The sequence below is a fragment of the Cynocephalus volans genome, chromosome 16, assembly GCF_027409185.1.
Source record: "Cynocephalus volans isolate mCynVol1 chromosome 16, mCynVol1.pri, whole genome shotgun sequence".
Classification (NCBI taxonomy): Eukaryota; Metazoa; Chordata; class Mammalia; order Dermoptera; family Cynocephalidae; genus Cynocephalus; species Cynocephalus volans.
In genome coordinates, this window is record NC_084475.1 from 48,090,204 (window position 1) to 48,106,414 (window position 16,211).

General features: G+C 37.7%; 1 protein-coding gene across 4 annotated transcripts in view; it reads left to right on the top strand.

The window, feature by feature from the left end:
• The window catches only part of RIC1 (RIC1 homolog, RAB6A GEF complex partner 1), a 143,632-nt gene that overhangs the window by 18,616 nt on the left and 108,805 nt on the right, over window positions 1-16,211 (top strand). For 3 of the 4 annotated variants that reach the window (XM_063081451.1, XM_063081452.1, XM_063081453.1), the window contains exon 2: window positions 15,179-15,286. The exons of the other annotated variant lie outside the window; for it this stretch is intronic. In XM_063081451.1, coding sequence (XP_062937521.1) covers window positions 15,179-15,286 — 108 coding nt within the window. The remainder of the gene's footprint in view (window positions 1-15,178; window positions 15,287-16,211) is intronic. 4 annotated transcript variants of the gene reach the window in all.

Below are 16,211 nucleotides of genomic sequence, written 5' to 3' on the forward strand. Positions count from 1 at the left end.
GTTAGCATACTGTTGTTCATACTACTCTCTTATTATACTTTTTTTCCCCAGAAGAGTCAGTAGTAATGTCCCTTTTTTCTGATTTTAGTTATTTTAGTCATTTTTCCTTAATCATTTTAATTAAAGGTTTCTCAATTTTGTTGATCATTATGAAGAACCAACTCTTGGTTTTTCCTTTTTTCTCTTTTTCTATTCTTTATTTTGTTTATCTCTGCTCTACTTTTTATTTTTCCTTTTTCTACTTCTGAGTTTTGTTTGTTGTTTGTTTTCTATTTCCATAAGGTGTAAAGTATGATTGTTGACTTGAGATTTTTATTCTTTTTTAATGTAAGTGCTTACAGCTGTAAATTTTCCTCTTTGCACAGCTTTCATTACATCATATAAGCTTTGATATGTCATTTTTAAATTTTCATTTACCTTAAGATACCTTCTAATTTCCCTTGTGATTTCTTCTTTGGTGCATTGGTTATTTAAGTTCAAATGGAATATTTCATGCCATTGTGATCCAGAAAGATACTTGTTATAATTTCAGTTTTCCTAAATTTCTTAAGGCTTGTTTTGTGGCCTAATTTATATATGTCTTTTAGGACCAGTTGGTCTATAGTGTTGTTCAAGTTCTCTATTTTCTTATTAAAACTTTGTTCTATTTTCTAGTCCTCTTCTTTGAAGTATCATTGTCATGTATGTTATACATATTGTGTTGTAAACCCAAATATGCAGTGTATTGGGGGGTGCTATTATTTTTATAAAGTTTCATATTTTTTAGAGAAATTAAAAGGGGAAAAGATAAGCATGTTTATTTAGTCTTTTCTGTTTATCCATAGATTTACCATTTCTTGTGTTATGTGTTTTTTCCTTTGAATTTCTGTTACCATTTATGTCAGTAGGTCCTGAAACCACCCCTGGTTTGATGATTTGCTAGCAGGACTCAAAAGACTCAGCGTGTAGTTTGTACAAACAGGTTAGGCACAGTTAGCCACTCTTATCAGTTAGAGAATGGTGGGAATTCTCCCCAAAATCCACGTTCCTTGCTAGGCAAGGACCAACCTTGCAAGCAGGACTTTCTTTGTATAATTGTCCAAGGCCGGCTTTGTTAACTCTTTTCTGCACACTATTTGATGTGATTTCCTTTTCTTCTCAGGAATTTCTTTAATATTTCCTGGAAGACTAATTTACTAGCAACAAATTCTCTTAGTCTCTATCTGGAAATGTCTTTGCTTTGCTCACAGTTTTGTTGGATATAGAGTTCATGGTTGACCATTTTTCTGTTTCAGCATTTTAAATACTGTATGGCATTTCATTGCTTTCTGGCCTCCATTGTTTCTGATGAAAAGTCAGTTGTTAATTGTATTTTTGTTCTCTTATATGTGATCAGTCACTTTACTTTTGCTTTTTTCTACATTTTCTTGTTTGTCTTTCAACAATTTGAGTAGTGTGTGTGTGTGTGTGTGTGTGTGTGTGTGTGTGTGTGTGCGTGTGTGTGCGTGTGTGTGTGTAGGTGTTTATCACACTTGGGTTTTGTTGAGCAAGCAGATCTGTGGCTTAATGTCTTCTATCAAATTTGGGATGTTTGCAGCCATTATTTCTTCAAGTATTTTGTCTCTTGTTCCCTTGCCTGAAATTCCCATTATACATACATTGGTTCACTAGATGTCCCACAGGTCTTTGAGGCTCTCTTCACTTTTTTTTTTCCTCTCTGTTTTTTAGATTAGATAATTTTAATGATCTCTTTTTATTTTCTGAATTCTTTCTTCTGCCATCTCAAATTGGTTTTTTGGCCTATTGAATGAGGTTTTCATTGCAGTTATTGTACTTTTTTTTTTCTTTTCTTTTTTTTTGCTGCTGGTCAGTATAGGGATCTTGACCTTGGTGTTATAACACTGTACTAACCAACTGAGCTAACTGGCCAGCTGCAGTTATTATACTTTTAAACCCTAGAATTTCTAGAAGTTGACTTTTTTAAAATAACTTTTACTACTTTATTGCATTTCTGTACTTGATAAAGCATTATCATATTTCCCTTTGATACTTTAAACATGCTTTCCTTTATTTCTTTAACATATTTATCATAACCACTTTGAATCTTTTTATGCTACTCTGGGCTGACTCAGAGACAATTTCTTTCCTTTTGACTCTGGGTCAGACTTTCCAGTTTCTTTGTATGTCTTCTGATTTTTTGTTGATAACTGGGCATTTTAGATTATTTATTCTAACAAGTCTGGATTTTGTGAGAGGGGTTTCCCCCTAAGGGTTGTTGTGGACTTTTTGTTTGTTTTTATATTGTTTTGAGTAACTTGCCTAAACTTAATTTACAAAATTCATTTCCCCTGTACTGTGCAGCCATTGACTAATGTCTCTGCTCATTTTTTATTATTTTAGTTTTTATCCTTGCTTTCTAGGAGTCTGTATGTACAGCTCTATGTCTGTATATCTTAGTGATCACTGGTGATTTCTCAGAGATTGTGTTGAAACATCTTGAGCCAGTGAGACCTTTTTCATCTGTTGATTGATCTGTGTAGGGGTAATGAGTACATACAAAGTTCAAGATGTTTTTATGTCTGCTCCAGCATTTACTGCCTGTGCACAGCTTCCAAGGGAGCCATTGATAATATGGGGAGCTTGGCTTTTCTTTGGTTCTATTTGTATGTGTACATAACCTCCCTGTCAGATATGGGTGAGTGGAGATCTTTCCTGTTTATTGCTTCCCAGTGAGCCAAGGATATGTGGAGGGCTTACTTATTCCATGTCTGGTTCTCTGATTTTCAGGATCTCCCTGTAAAATATCTGGTTTATCTGTGGGTGTGCTGCTTACCCAGAGTAGATCTGCAACACTCAACTAGGAGCACTGTCAGCTTTTCCTGCTTGCTTCCTAAGGAGTTTGCTATTTTTACTGATGTGCTGTGGGGTGAGGGTTTTTTACCCTCTGCTCCATATCACGTTAGCCTACCTTTACCAGCAAAGCTGCTCATTTTTCACTGAGAGCCTCACCATATTGCCCGTACTGCCTACCAAGCTTTGATGAGGGGATCAGGAACAGTCCAAGCAAGAACACTATCAGTTCCTACTGCTCTTACCTATATTCAACAGTTTTTCATGAATAAAAGGTTCTTAATTGTTGTTTGCTTTTGGTAAATTTCCAAATATTCAAAATGGTTGTTTTGATACTTTTGTTCAGTTTTATGGTCGTGTTTTGGGGGGAGGATTTGTCGAACTCTGCAATCTGCCATTGCTAGAACTCTTTGTGATTTAACTTTTGCTAGGCAGTTTTATGCTGTTCTAAGTCCTATGAGGTAAAACTAATCAACTTGGATAATTGTCATAGTTTTTAGACATTTAGAAGAAATAATTCCTTAGTTTTATTCTTGGAAGCAGATTATAATTGCTGATGTACTTGCTTGCTTTCTTACCATTTGAGAGACTGAGCCATTTGATTACTTTTTGTGGGTTGCAGGGTTTGGGGAGGTGACGGATGGGTTAAAGGGAGAGTATGTGTTCAGAGTCTGGTTACTTACAGTACAGTATTTAATCATTTTTAGGTGTCATTTATTCCACCACTGCTGTGATTGTCATCAATATCTCTTTCTTTTAGAATCAGCTCCACTACCACTGCTGCCGCCATCATCAATATTATTTGTTTTTTGAAGCACAAGTTTGATGTAATTGTTGTTCATTTTTGTTTACTGTCAGTTACAAAGCATATAAATCCCATTGATCTCTAAAAATATAAAGTAAAACCTAAAAGGAGTAAATACAAACTAAGAAACATTGAGTGCATATTGTATGTCAGTCCTTAAATTTGGGTTTTTTTTTAATATGTGTTATTTCATGCAATCTTTATAGTCATCTCAGGAGACTGGTCTTAAACTGTATTTTTCAAATAGGGAAATTGAACCTCAGAAAAAATAGTTGTGTGAACTAGGAGAAATGATTTAATAAGTGGCAGAGCTGGAATACACATCTGTACTTGATACCATAGCTTATTTTGTGGAGATTGACTCATGCTGCCTTTCACGTAGAGCAAGAACAGTAAAACTTGAAAAAGACTTGAAAGGTGTCAGTAAAAGCTGATTTAAAAAAATTCAAACAATTTTATTCAGACTTAAAGATTATTTATTAAATGCCCACTAAATTACAAGTACAGTGTCCAGAACCTTTTAATATATTGCACCATTTAAACAAATGATACTGGATCCTCTGGTCTTTTTCAAGATGGCGGCGGCTGCGGCGGCTGACGCGGAGTAGCTGAGGTGGAAAAGGTGGCCACTGGGACTCAGGCAGCCGGAAAACTTGTGGTCCTTCCTCTCGCCATCTCTTAAGGGAGGACTGCTGCTGCTGACCGGTCGTGGGGGGTGACCGCCACTTTGCCCCCAGCAGGAGAGGCTGCCTCATTTACAGACAACAGCTTTAAAGTGTGGAGCAGGAAAAGAACTGTTTCTTAGCTGCAAAAGTGAGTCTCGAAACAGGGAACACGGCGCCAGGGCTGCTGTGGATTCAGCCAGGATCCCGGAGGCCGGGGCCGCGCTGAAGGCGGCCAGCTGCCCTATTCAGGATTTGAGGTTTCAGGCCGGCATTAAAGAAGATTCCTGGGAGCGCCCGAGCCGCGCCGCGACTGAACAGCCCGAGGCGGCAGCGGCCGAGAACTGGGGAAGGCGGCAAACCAGAGACAGAGAGCGAGCACCCGACCTGGCACAGCACTGTGAGTGATCCCTGGCATAGCTCTGTTCGGGGGGTGGATGCCCACGCGGCTCCCGCCTGCACCACCAGCCCACTCACCGCCGGTGCTGCCTCCATTTTCCCAGTTGTGGGCAGCTCCGCCCTGCTCGGCCATCACTGAGCCCTCCCACTTGCTGGCCTGGCGCCAGGCTTTCCGGAGCCTGCGGACCGGCCTTGGCTCCCACTCCCTCCGCGGTTCTCTGGCGGGGCTGGTGGCGGAGGGCGTCCCGGGCCAGTTTCGGGAGGGCAAGGAAGTACGGGCGGGCCGACTGTCACTCCACCATACCCTGGACTACGGCCCCAGGTAAACTCCCTGTTACTGGGAGGCAGATACCATCTGTGCGGCCACCAGTTTGGAAAAAAGCCTAACGAATTTCTGGTCGGGAATAGTGTGGTAGGAGAGTTCCCAGGTCCGCTTGAACCTGCCGGAGACCAGGCTGCAGGTGGGCGCTAGACTCGGTTTATACTGGGGGGATACAAAGGTGAACAAGACCCGAGAAAGATCTACATAGTGCCACAAAGGCACCCAGAGAGACCGGTCGTCTGTGCCCAGCAGAAACCTGGTAGACTTCCTGGGTGAGGCGGTGCCGAGCAGGGTCTTGAAGGCCCAGCTGTTAGACGAGGGGTGCAGAAGACACGCCCCAGCCCAGCACAGTGCGCACAGAGTGGGGAGACGTGCGGCCAGGGAGGCGGAGACTCGACAAAAACCACACACCCGGTGGGGTCGCTACTGCACGATCTAACAGCCTGGGCCAGAGCACAAGGAACAGGGAGAAGTCCTGCACAGGAAGTGAAAGCTCAACAGAGATCACACACCCTGTGGTACGTGACCCACCAGCCCAGCAGAGTCCAAGCTGACCAGAAAGGTGGCTCCCCGGAGAAGCCCAAGACCCGAGGCAACCACACACACAAGGCACTAGAGGCCAACTGAGCAGTCACGGAGGGAGCCATCCCAAATTGGCAACCACAGCAACATCCTAGTTAGTCATTAGTCTCAAACCGGTGGACTGTGAAACCCCTGGCCACAATGAATAAACACCAAAAAAAAGATACCAGAAATACAAAAAATCAAGAAAGTACACCACCGAAAGTTAATAAATCTCAAATTCTAGATCCTATAGAACAAGAAGCCCTTGAAATAACTGACAAGGAATTTCGAGTGATAATTCTAAAGAAACTGAATGAGATACAAGAAAACTCAGCTAGACATCATGATGAAATGAGGAAAAGTATACAGGATCTGAAAGAGGAAATATACAAGGAAATCAATGTCCTGAAAAAAAATGTAGCAGAACTTGCTGAACTGAAGAAGTTATTCAACAAAATAAAAAACACAACGGAGAGTTTAACCAGCAGGCTTGTCGAAGTTGAAGAGAGAACCTCTGAACTTGAAGATGGGCTGTTTGAAATAACACAAGCAGACAAAAAGAAAGACAAAAGAATCAAGGACATTGAAGAAAATCTGAGAGAGATATCAGACAACCATAAGCGATCAAATATCCGAGTCATGGGTATTCCAGAAGGGGAGGAAAATGGAGATTCCATTGAAAACATATTCAACAAAATAGTGGCAGAAAACTTCCCAGGTATAGGAAAAATCACAGATCTTCAGATCCAGGAAGCTCAACGATCTCCAAACGTATTCAACCCAAAAAGGCCTTCTCCAAGACATGTCATAGTCAAATTGGCAAAACTCAGAGACAAAGAGAGAATCTTAAAAGCTGCAAGAGAGAAGCGTCAAATCACCTATAAGGGAGCCCCAATCAGGTTAACATCAGACTTTTCATCACAAACCCTAAAAGCTAGAAAGGAATGGGATGATATTTTCAAAATACTAAAAGACAAAGATTGCCAGCCAAGAATACTCTACCCTGCAAGGCTATCCTTCCGAAATGAAGGGCAAATAGTATATTTCTCAGACAAACAAAAACTGCGGGAGTTCACTACCACAAGACCACCCTTACAAGAAATCCTCAAGGGAGTACTGGGTTTGGTTCCTGAAAAATAACTACCACTGCCATAAAAACCTAAGAAAAATCTAAACCCGCTAGTACAATAAAAATGGCATTCATGAAGAGAAAACAAGCTAACAAAAACACTATCTACAACCTAAGGAACCAACAAACACAGAAAACAAACAGTAAATCAGAAAGCAAGGAACAAAAGACACTTAAGACAACCAAACAACCAATAAAATGCTAGGAATAAATCAACACCTTTCAATAACAACTCTTAATGTAAAAGGCTTAAATTCCCCAATTAAAAGACACAGACTGGCTGACTGGATCAAAAAGCAGGACCCAACTATATGCTGTCTACAAGAGACCCACCTCACCCATAAAGATTCACACAGACTAAGAGTGAAAGGATGGAAAAAGATTTACCATGCAAACAGAAAAGAAAAACGAGCTGGAGTAGCTATTCTTATATCTGACAAACTAGACTTTTAACTAAAAACCATAAAAAGAGACAATGAGGGACACTACTTAATGATAAAAGGACTGATCCATCAAGAAGACATAACAATCATAAATATGTATGCACCCAATGTTGGAGCAGCCAGATTTATAAAACAAACTCTATTAGACCTAAAGAAGGAAATAGACACTAATACCATAATAGCAGGGGACCTGAACACCCCACTCTCAATATTAGACAGATCATCTAGGCAAAGAATCAGTAGAGAAACACAAGATCTAAACAAGACTCTAGACCAATTGGAATTAGCAGATATCTACAGAACATTCCACCCAACAACCTCAGAATATTCATTCTTCTCATCAGCACATGGATCATTCTCCAGGATAGATCACATATTAGGTCACAAATCAAGTCTCAATAAATTCAAAAAAATTGGAATTATCCCATGTATCTTCTCAGACCACAATGGATTAAAACTAGAAATTAATAACAAACGAACCTCTGGAAACTATACAAACACATGGAAATTAAACAGCATTCTACTTAATGACATATGGGTCCAAGAAGAAATCAAGCAGGAAATCAAAAAGTTTATTGAAACTAATGAAAACAATGATACATAATACCAAAACCTGTGGGATACTGCAAAAGCAGTATTGAGGGGAAAATTTATTGCATTAAACGCTCACTTCAGAAGAATGGAAAGATGGCAAGTGAACAACCTAACACTTCACCTTAAAGAACTAGAAAAACAAGAACAATCCAATCCTAAAGTTAGCAGACGGAAAGAAATCATTAAGATCAGAGCAGAACTGAATGAAATTGAAAACCAAAAAACAATTCAAAAGATCAACGAATCAAAAAGTTGGTTTTTGGAAAAGATAAATAAAATTGACAAACCATTAGCATGGCTAACAAAAAAAAGAAGAGAGAAGACTCAAATAACAAAAATTAGAAATGAAAAAGGCGATATTACAACTGATTCATCTGAAATACAAGGAATCATTCGAGACTACTATAAACAACTATACGCCAACAAATTTGAAAATCTGGAGGAAATGGATAAATTTCTGGACACACACAAGCTCCCAAAACTGAACCGTGAAGACGTAGAAAATTTGAACAGACCAATAACAATAAAGGAGATTGAAGCTGTTATCAGAAGGCTCCCAACAAAGAAAAGCCCAGGACCAGATGGATTCACAGCAGAATTTTACCAAACATTCAAAGAGGAATTGACACCGATTCTTTACAAACTATTCCAAAAGATTGAAACGGACGCAAATCTCCCAAACTCATTCTATGAAGCAAACATCATCCTGATACCAAAACCAGGTAAAGATATAACCAAAAAAGAAAACTACAGGCCAATATCCCTGATGAATATAGATGCAAAAATCCTCACTAAATTACTAGCAAACAGAATACAGCAACACATACGAAAAATTATTCATCACGATCAAGTGGGATTCATCCCAGGGATGCAAGGTTGGTTCAACATACGCAAATCAATAAATGTGATACACCATATTAATAAACTCAAACACAAGGACCATATGATCATCTCTATAGATGCTGAAAAAGCATTTGATAAAGTTCAGCACTCATTCATGACAAAGACCCTCTATAAGTTAGGTATAGAGGGAAAGTATCTCAACATAATTAAAGCCATATATGCCAAACCCACTGCCAATATCATCCTGAATGGGGAAAAGCTGAAAGCTTTTCCTTTAAGAACAGGCACTAGACAAGGATGCCCACTCTCACCACTCCTATTCAACATAGTGTTGGAAGTACTAGCCAGAGCAATCAGAGAAGAGAAGGAAATAAAGGGCATCCAGATTGGAAAAGATGAAGTCAAACTGTCCCTGTTTGCAGATGACATGATCCTATATATCGAACAGCCTAAAACCTCTACAAAAAAACTGCTAGAATTGATAAATGATTTCAGCACAGTAGCAGGATACAAAATCAACACACAAAAATCAGTAGCATTTCTTTTCTCCAATAGTGAACATGCAGAAGGAGAAATCAAGAAAGCCTGCCCATTTACAATAGCCACCAAAAAAATAAAATACTTAGGAATTGAGTTAACCAAGGAGGTGAAAAATCTCTATAATGAGAACTACAAAACACTGCTGAGAGAAATTAGAGAGGATACAAGAAGATGGAAAGATATCCCATGCTCTTGGATTGGAAGAATCAACATAGTGAAAATGTCCATACTACCCAAAGTGATATACAAATTCAATGCAATCCCCATCAAAATTCCAAAGACATTTTTCTCAGGAATGGAAAAAACTATCCAGACATTTATATGGAACAATAAAAGACCACGCATAGCCAAAGCAATGCTGAGCAAAAAAAATAAAGCTGGAGGCATAACACTACCTGACTTTAAGCTATACTACAAAGCTATAATAACCAAAACAGTATGGTACTAGCATAAAAACAGACACACTGACCAATGGAATAGAATAGAGAATCCAGAAATCAACCCACACACTTACTGTCAGCTGATCTTTGACAAAGGCATCAAGCCTATTCAGTGGCGAAGGGACTGCCTCTTCAGCAAATGGTGCTGGGACAACTGGATATCCATATGCAGGAGAATGAAACTTGATCCATACCTCTCGCTGTACACTAAAATCAACTCAAAATGGATTAAGGATTTAAATATACACCCTGAAACAATAAAGCTTCTTAAAGAAAACATAGGAGAAACACTTCAGGAAATAGGACTGGGCACAGACTTCATGAATACGACCCCAAAAGCACGGGCAACCAAAGGAAAAATAAACAAATGGGATTATATCAAACTAAAAAGCTTCTGCACAGCAAAAGAAACAATTAAAAGAGTTAAAAGACAACCAACAGAGTGGGAGAAAATATTTGCAAAATATACATCTGACAAAGGATTAATATCCAGAATATATAAGGAACTCAAACAACTGTACAAGAAGAAAACAAGCAACCCAATTAAAAAATGGGCAAAAGAGCTAAGTAGGCATTTCTCTAAGGAAGATATCCAAATGGCCAACAGACATATGAAAAAATGCTCAACATCACTCAGCATCCGGGAAATGCAAATCAAAACCACATTGAGATACCATCTAACCCCAGTTAGGATGGCTAAAATCCAAAAGACTCTGAACGATAAACGCTGGCAAGGCTGCGGAGAAAAAGGAACTCTCATACATTGTTGGTGGGACTGCAAAATGGTGCAGCCTCTATGGAAAATGTATGGAGGTTCCTCAAACAATTGCAGATAGATCTACCATACGACCCAGCTATCCCACTGTTGGGAATATACCCAGAAGAATGGAAATCATCAAGTCGAAGGTATACCTGTTTCCCAATGTTCATCGCAGCCCTCTTTACAATAGCCAAGAGTTGGAACCAGCCCAAATGCCCATCATCGGATGAGTGGGTACGGAAAATGTGGTACATCTACACAATGGAATACTACTCAGCTATAAAAACGAATGAAATACTGCCAGTTGCAACAACATGGATGGACCTTGAGAGAATTATATTAAGTGAAACAAGTCAGGTACAGAAAGAGAAATACCACATGTTCTCACTTATTGGTGGGAGCTAAAAATTAATATATAAATTCACACACACACACACACACACACACAGACACACACACACACACACACGCACAGAAACGGGGGGGGGAAGAAGATATAACAACCACAATTATTTGAAGTTGATATGACAAGCAAATAGAAAGGACATTGTTGGGGGGGAGGGGGGGAGGGAGAAGGGAGGGAGGTTTTGGTGATGGGGAGCAATAATCAGCCACAATGTATATCGACAAAATAAAATTTAAAAAAAAAAAATAAATAAATAAACAAATGATACTGGCAGGCAAGAAACAGAGCACACCTGGGGTCCTTAGGCAAGAGTCAAGGGCCAGCCCTCTTTGCCCAGAAGCTGGCAAGAAACAGCATGCCTAGGGTCCTAAGCAGGAACCGAGGGCAGCATCCCCCACCAGGAAATGGACAAAGAGCACACCAAAAACACCATTTTCTTGGGTGTGGCCCACCACAACCACCACCACAGTTGCCACAAAAGCATCTCAACACCACAGCAGTAACCACAGCTACCATGCAGCCAGCCCACCAGACATGTGACTGCAATGACACAAGGAGAGCGACCAGTGGAGACTGGAAAAAGAGGACGTATCTCTCCTCAAAGCCCTCTCCAGTCTAATAGAAAAAGCAACTGCTCTACCATGCCCCTGCTTTGTTTCTGATTTTAGTAATTTCTGTCTTCTCTCTTTTTTTCTTGGTCAGTCTACATAAAGGTTGGCAAATTTATTCATCTTTTTAAAGAGTTAAAAAAAGAGACTATTAAGCAGTCTACAAAACTCCATTGATGTAACTATTTTAATCAACATTAAATTTACATAATTCTTTAGGATATAATTATCTTTATATATAGTGTAACTTGTGAAATATGTAATTATTATTTATTTTCTTTGACAGATTTTGTTATGGGAGATTGAAATCAATTCAAAACTCATTTCTCAAAAAATAAATTTAAAAATTGAAGAAAAAAATAAATGATCCTGTGAGGTGTAGACCATTTTTCTTTCCATTTATATACATTTCTTATTTTATAAATGAAAAAATAGGCCCAAAAGCAGACAGATGGTTGCTGTGTCTGAGTTCTGCCATTCTTAACATTGGACTGAGGGAAAACGTATAAAATAGTAGTAAGAAGATGGTATATAGGAAGAAGAAAAGTCTTAAAACATGGGTAGATAATTTGAACTAGAATACTTGTTCATTAAGTAAATATAAACTCATTATAAATGACTATTTTCTATGTTGCCAAGGTGTTATAATGAAATACGTTTTAAAATATCTAACATGTCTTTAGATACACATGTACGTAGAAGCAGAAGGAATGCTGTAAGGAATAAAATGCCTCTTAGAAAAATTTTTTCATGGAATCAACAATTGGGGGCCCTTGAACATGTTGATTTCTGCTATTTACGTAGTCAAAGTAGTACTCATTAACTTCTATGCAAAATGCAAGTCACTGGAGAAGAGGTAAAACTGAAGACTACTGGCTGTCCACTTTACATAAAAATTTAGCAGTCTCATAAACCCACATTACTGTACATTATTCTTTTGTTTCAATATGGGTACAGAGTAGAAACATCAGATCTGTTATGCTTGCTGATTCCCAAAACTAAGTTATTCATTTATAGAAATGAAAAAATTATGAAATTTTCAAGTATTAAAACATTAAGAAATGAAAAATTAGTAAACAGTAAAGTATACTTGGTTTTAAATAAGTGATTAAATATTGTCACTCCATATTGGACTGACTTTTACCTTTATTAATCCAACAGGCAAATTATCATCACTGATTATAATCACGAAGCCCTTTTTAAAAAGCTTCTTTTCTAATTGAATTGCTTAATATTGTCACCAACATTTAAAAATAATCTTTCAAATAATCAGGGCAAATAATCCAGGATTTCAAAATCATCAAAAATAAATGTAAAGAAACAAATTACAACCATTTTTTTAATTACTCTTCTACTTTCTGCCCTCTGGGCTCTTCTGTCATAGTTAAGGTTTTTCTTCTAGGCTTTTGCAACATTCTCCCTGGCTGGTCAGTTAGCTAGCTCAGTTGGTTAGAGTGCAGACTTGTAACACCAAGGTCACTGGTTTGGATGCCCATACTGGCCAGCTGCAAAAACAAAACAAAAAAATAGGTTTCCCTAAGTATTTTTCTTTAGTCAGTTTTCCAAAAGACCATTCAAGTTAACTTGTTTTAATTTTTAACAGCTTTATTGGGATATGATTGACAGAGTTTGTACATGTTTACAATATAAATTTGATTAGTTTTGGCATGTATGCACCCATCAGACAGTCACCATCTTCATGACAATGAACATATCCATCACCCCTGTATGTTTCCTCATGCTCCTTTGTAGTTGCTTCTCACTGCCCTCCTTCCCCAGGCAATCACTCATCTGCTTGCTTTCTCTTAGTATTGATTAGTTTTCATTTTCTAGAATTTTTACATAAATGGAAGCATACAGTGTATATACTCATTTTGTTGATGTTGTGTATCTTTCATGTAATTAGCCTATTTATAAGCAGAAAATTAACATTGGTATAATATTATTAACTAAACTATAATTTTAATTGCCCCCAGTTTTCCCACTGATCTTTTTCTGCTCCAGAATTCTGTTAGCTCACTTTGCATGAGCTGTTATTTCTTCTTAGTCTTTTCCAGTCTTTAACAGTTCCTAAGTTTTTCTTTGTCTTCTATGACCTTGACCCTTTCAAAGAGTACTGGTCAGTTATTTTATAGAATGCCCATCGTCTTGGGTCTGTTGTATTTTCCTATGAATGGAGTGAATTCATATATTTTTGGCAAAAATACCACAAAAATGTGTGTCCCTCTCAGTGTATCTTATTAAAGAGCTTATGATATTCGTATTTCTTGTTGGTTGGTGTTGTTTACCTTGATCACTTGGTTAAGTGGTATCTGCCCGGCTTCTCCACCGTGAAGTTATTATCTTTTCTTTTGTAGTTGAACAGTAACTTGGGTTACTATATTAAAGTTTTTCCTCATTCTCTGACACCTACTGAGAAATGGATGAGGCTGTTCTTTTCTGGGATAATCCAAGCCCTTTAAAGAAATGTGAGAAAAATGAAAAAAATAGATGCAGTCTTTTCTCTTTACCTATACTTACCATTTCTGGTGCTGTTTGTTCCATCTTGAGGATTTAAGAAACCATCTGAAACAATTTTCCTTTAGCGTGGAAACTTCCATTGGAACTTCTTGTAGGGCAGGTCTGCTGATGCTGAATTCTCTCATTTTTCGTTTACTGAAAGTGTCTTTATCTCCCCTTTATTTTTTGAAGGGTATATTTGGATGTAGAATTCTGAGTTGACAGTTTTTCTCTCAGCATTTAAAAGAGAACATTTCATTCTGTTTTGGCCTCAATTGTGTTTGCTGGGAGGTCAACCATCATCCCCCTCTTGGGTGGGGGAGCACGCGAGCAAGCCGCTTTCAAGATCCTGTCTTTATCTTTGGTTTTCAGCAGTTTGATCATGATGTGGTTTTATTTGTATTTCAATGGTGTAAACTTTGTTGAGTTTTTTAATTATTAAGCTTGTTTTTCAGTAAATTTGGGGAGTTTTCAGCTATTATTTCTTCGCATACATATTTCTGCTCCTCTCCCTCTTTTCTTCTTAGGCTTCTGTTATATTGCTTAATGTGGTCCCTTTTATCTCTGTGACCCTATTCATCTCTATCCTATGTTTTCTTCTCTGTTTTTTTAGACTGGATCATTTCTATTAATCTTATGACAAATTACACTTAGATGCATTTTCTGCATTGATTGGTATAATTATGTGATTTTTATTCTTTAGCCTGTTAATGTGGTGGAGTATATTACTTGATTTTTGAGCACTGAGCCAGCCTTGCTTACCTGGGGTATATTGCACTTGGTTGTGGTGTATAATTCTTTTTACACATTGTTGGCTTCAATTTTGCTAATATTGTCTTAAGAATTATTGTATCTATGTTCATGAGAGATATTGGTCTTTTGTTTTTTGTTGGGTTTTTTTAGTATAAAAATGTCTGTGGTTTTGGTATTAGGGTAATGCTGGCCTAACAGAATGAGTTAGGAGGTATTCCTTCTGCTTCCATCTTCTTGAAGGCTTTGTAGAGAATGGGTATAATGTCTTCTTTAAATGTTTGGTAGAATTCACCCAGAAACACATCTGGACCTGATTCTTTCTGTTTTGGAAGGTTATTAATTGTTGGTTTAATTTCTTTAATAGGTGTAGACCTAACAGATCGTCTTTCTTCTTGGGTCTTTTTGGTTGATTTGCTTAGAATGTCAAAAGTTGATAATTTAATATTAGATTATGTTGTCTTTTATTTTAAAATTATTAATATACTTTCGGAGTATTCTATAAGTTATCTTAAATTTTTTTTATGTATTTGTTTATATATGTTTTCATGAGACATTAATAAAACTACAACTGTTTTCTTCCAGCCTAGTGTGTTAATTGTAACCTACAAGGAACCCACAAAATCATCTACTCAATTTGGATCCTACAAGCAAGCTGAATGGAGGCCAGATAGTACCATGATAGCTGTGTCAGTAAGTACATTTTTCAACTTTATTAGTGTTTTCTTATGAAATTGTTACATTACATTTAAATTTGATTCTCTTAGATGACATCCTTCCAATCTTTCACACTCATGAGCATTTATCTTCCTGTGATAGGAATTGCTGTACCAACTCTTCCGTGCCAGTTACTCCTACTATATCTTCTTTGTTGACTCTACCAACCACCCCACAGCCCCCCAAACATAGCACCTATATCCTTTTCTGTTTGTTCTGTTTTGTCCTTGAAGTTTAATTCAGTTTTTTAAAACTTTCATCTATATTCACAAGATACTCCTTTATTTATATTTTAAGTCCTCCTTTCCATTTCAAAGGATTTCCCACAAAATAATAAAGTTTATGTGCCTGTATCATGTTGAATTCTTACATCCATTTGGATCTATTTCTGCATTTCTCTTCCATTCCATTAAATGTGGCCAGATCTGGTTTATTTTACCGTTTCGATTTATGTGTTATCACTGTCATCTCTAGGGCTATTATCAACTAATTTGCATTAGCAATAATATATATGTTAACATATACTGAGCACCTCCTATGTAAGTACTGTTTTAATCATTTTACACGGATCATCTCGTTTAATTTTTCCATCAGTGCTTTGAAGTAGATACTGTTATTTTTCATAATAGATGAGTAAATTAAGGCTCGGAAAAATTAAGTCTTACCCAAGGTTATGCAACTAGTATATATTGGAGAGATAATATTTAAACTGAGGTACTTGGGTACTCAGATTCCATTTACTGTACTTTTAGCTACTAGACTAACTTATCTCTCTGGTTTCAGTTTCTTTCTAGTCCATGCTATATAATACTGACTAAATTAATTATTTGAAAATGCTGTACATAGTCAAAAATATTGAGTAGCTCTGCACTTCCTGCAGCAGGAGTTGGCAGACTACTTA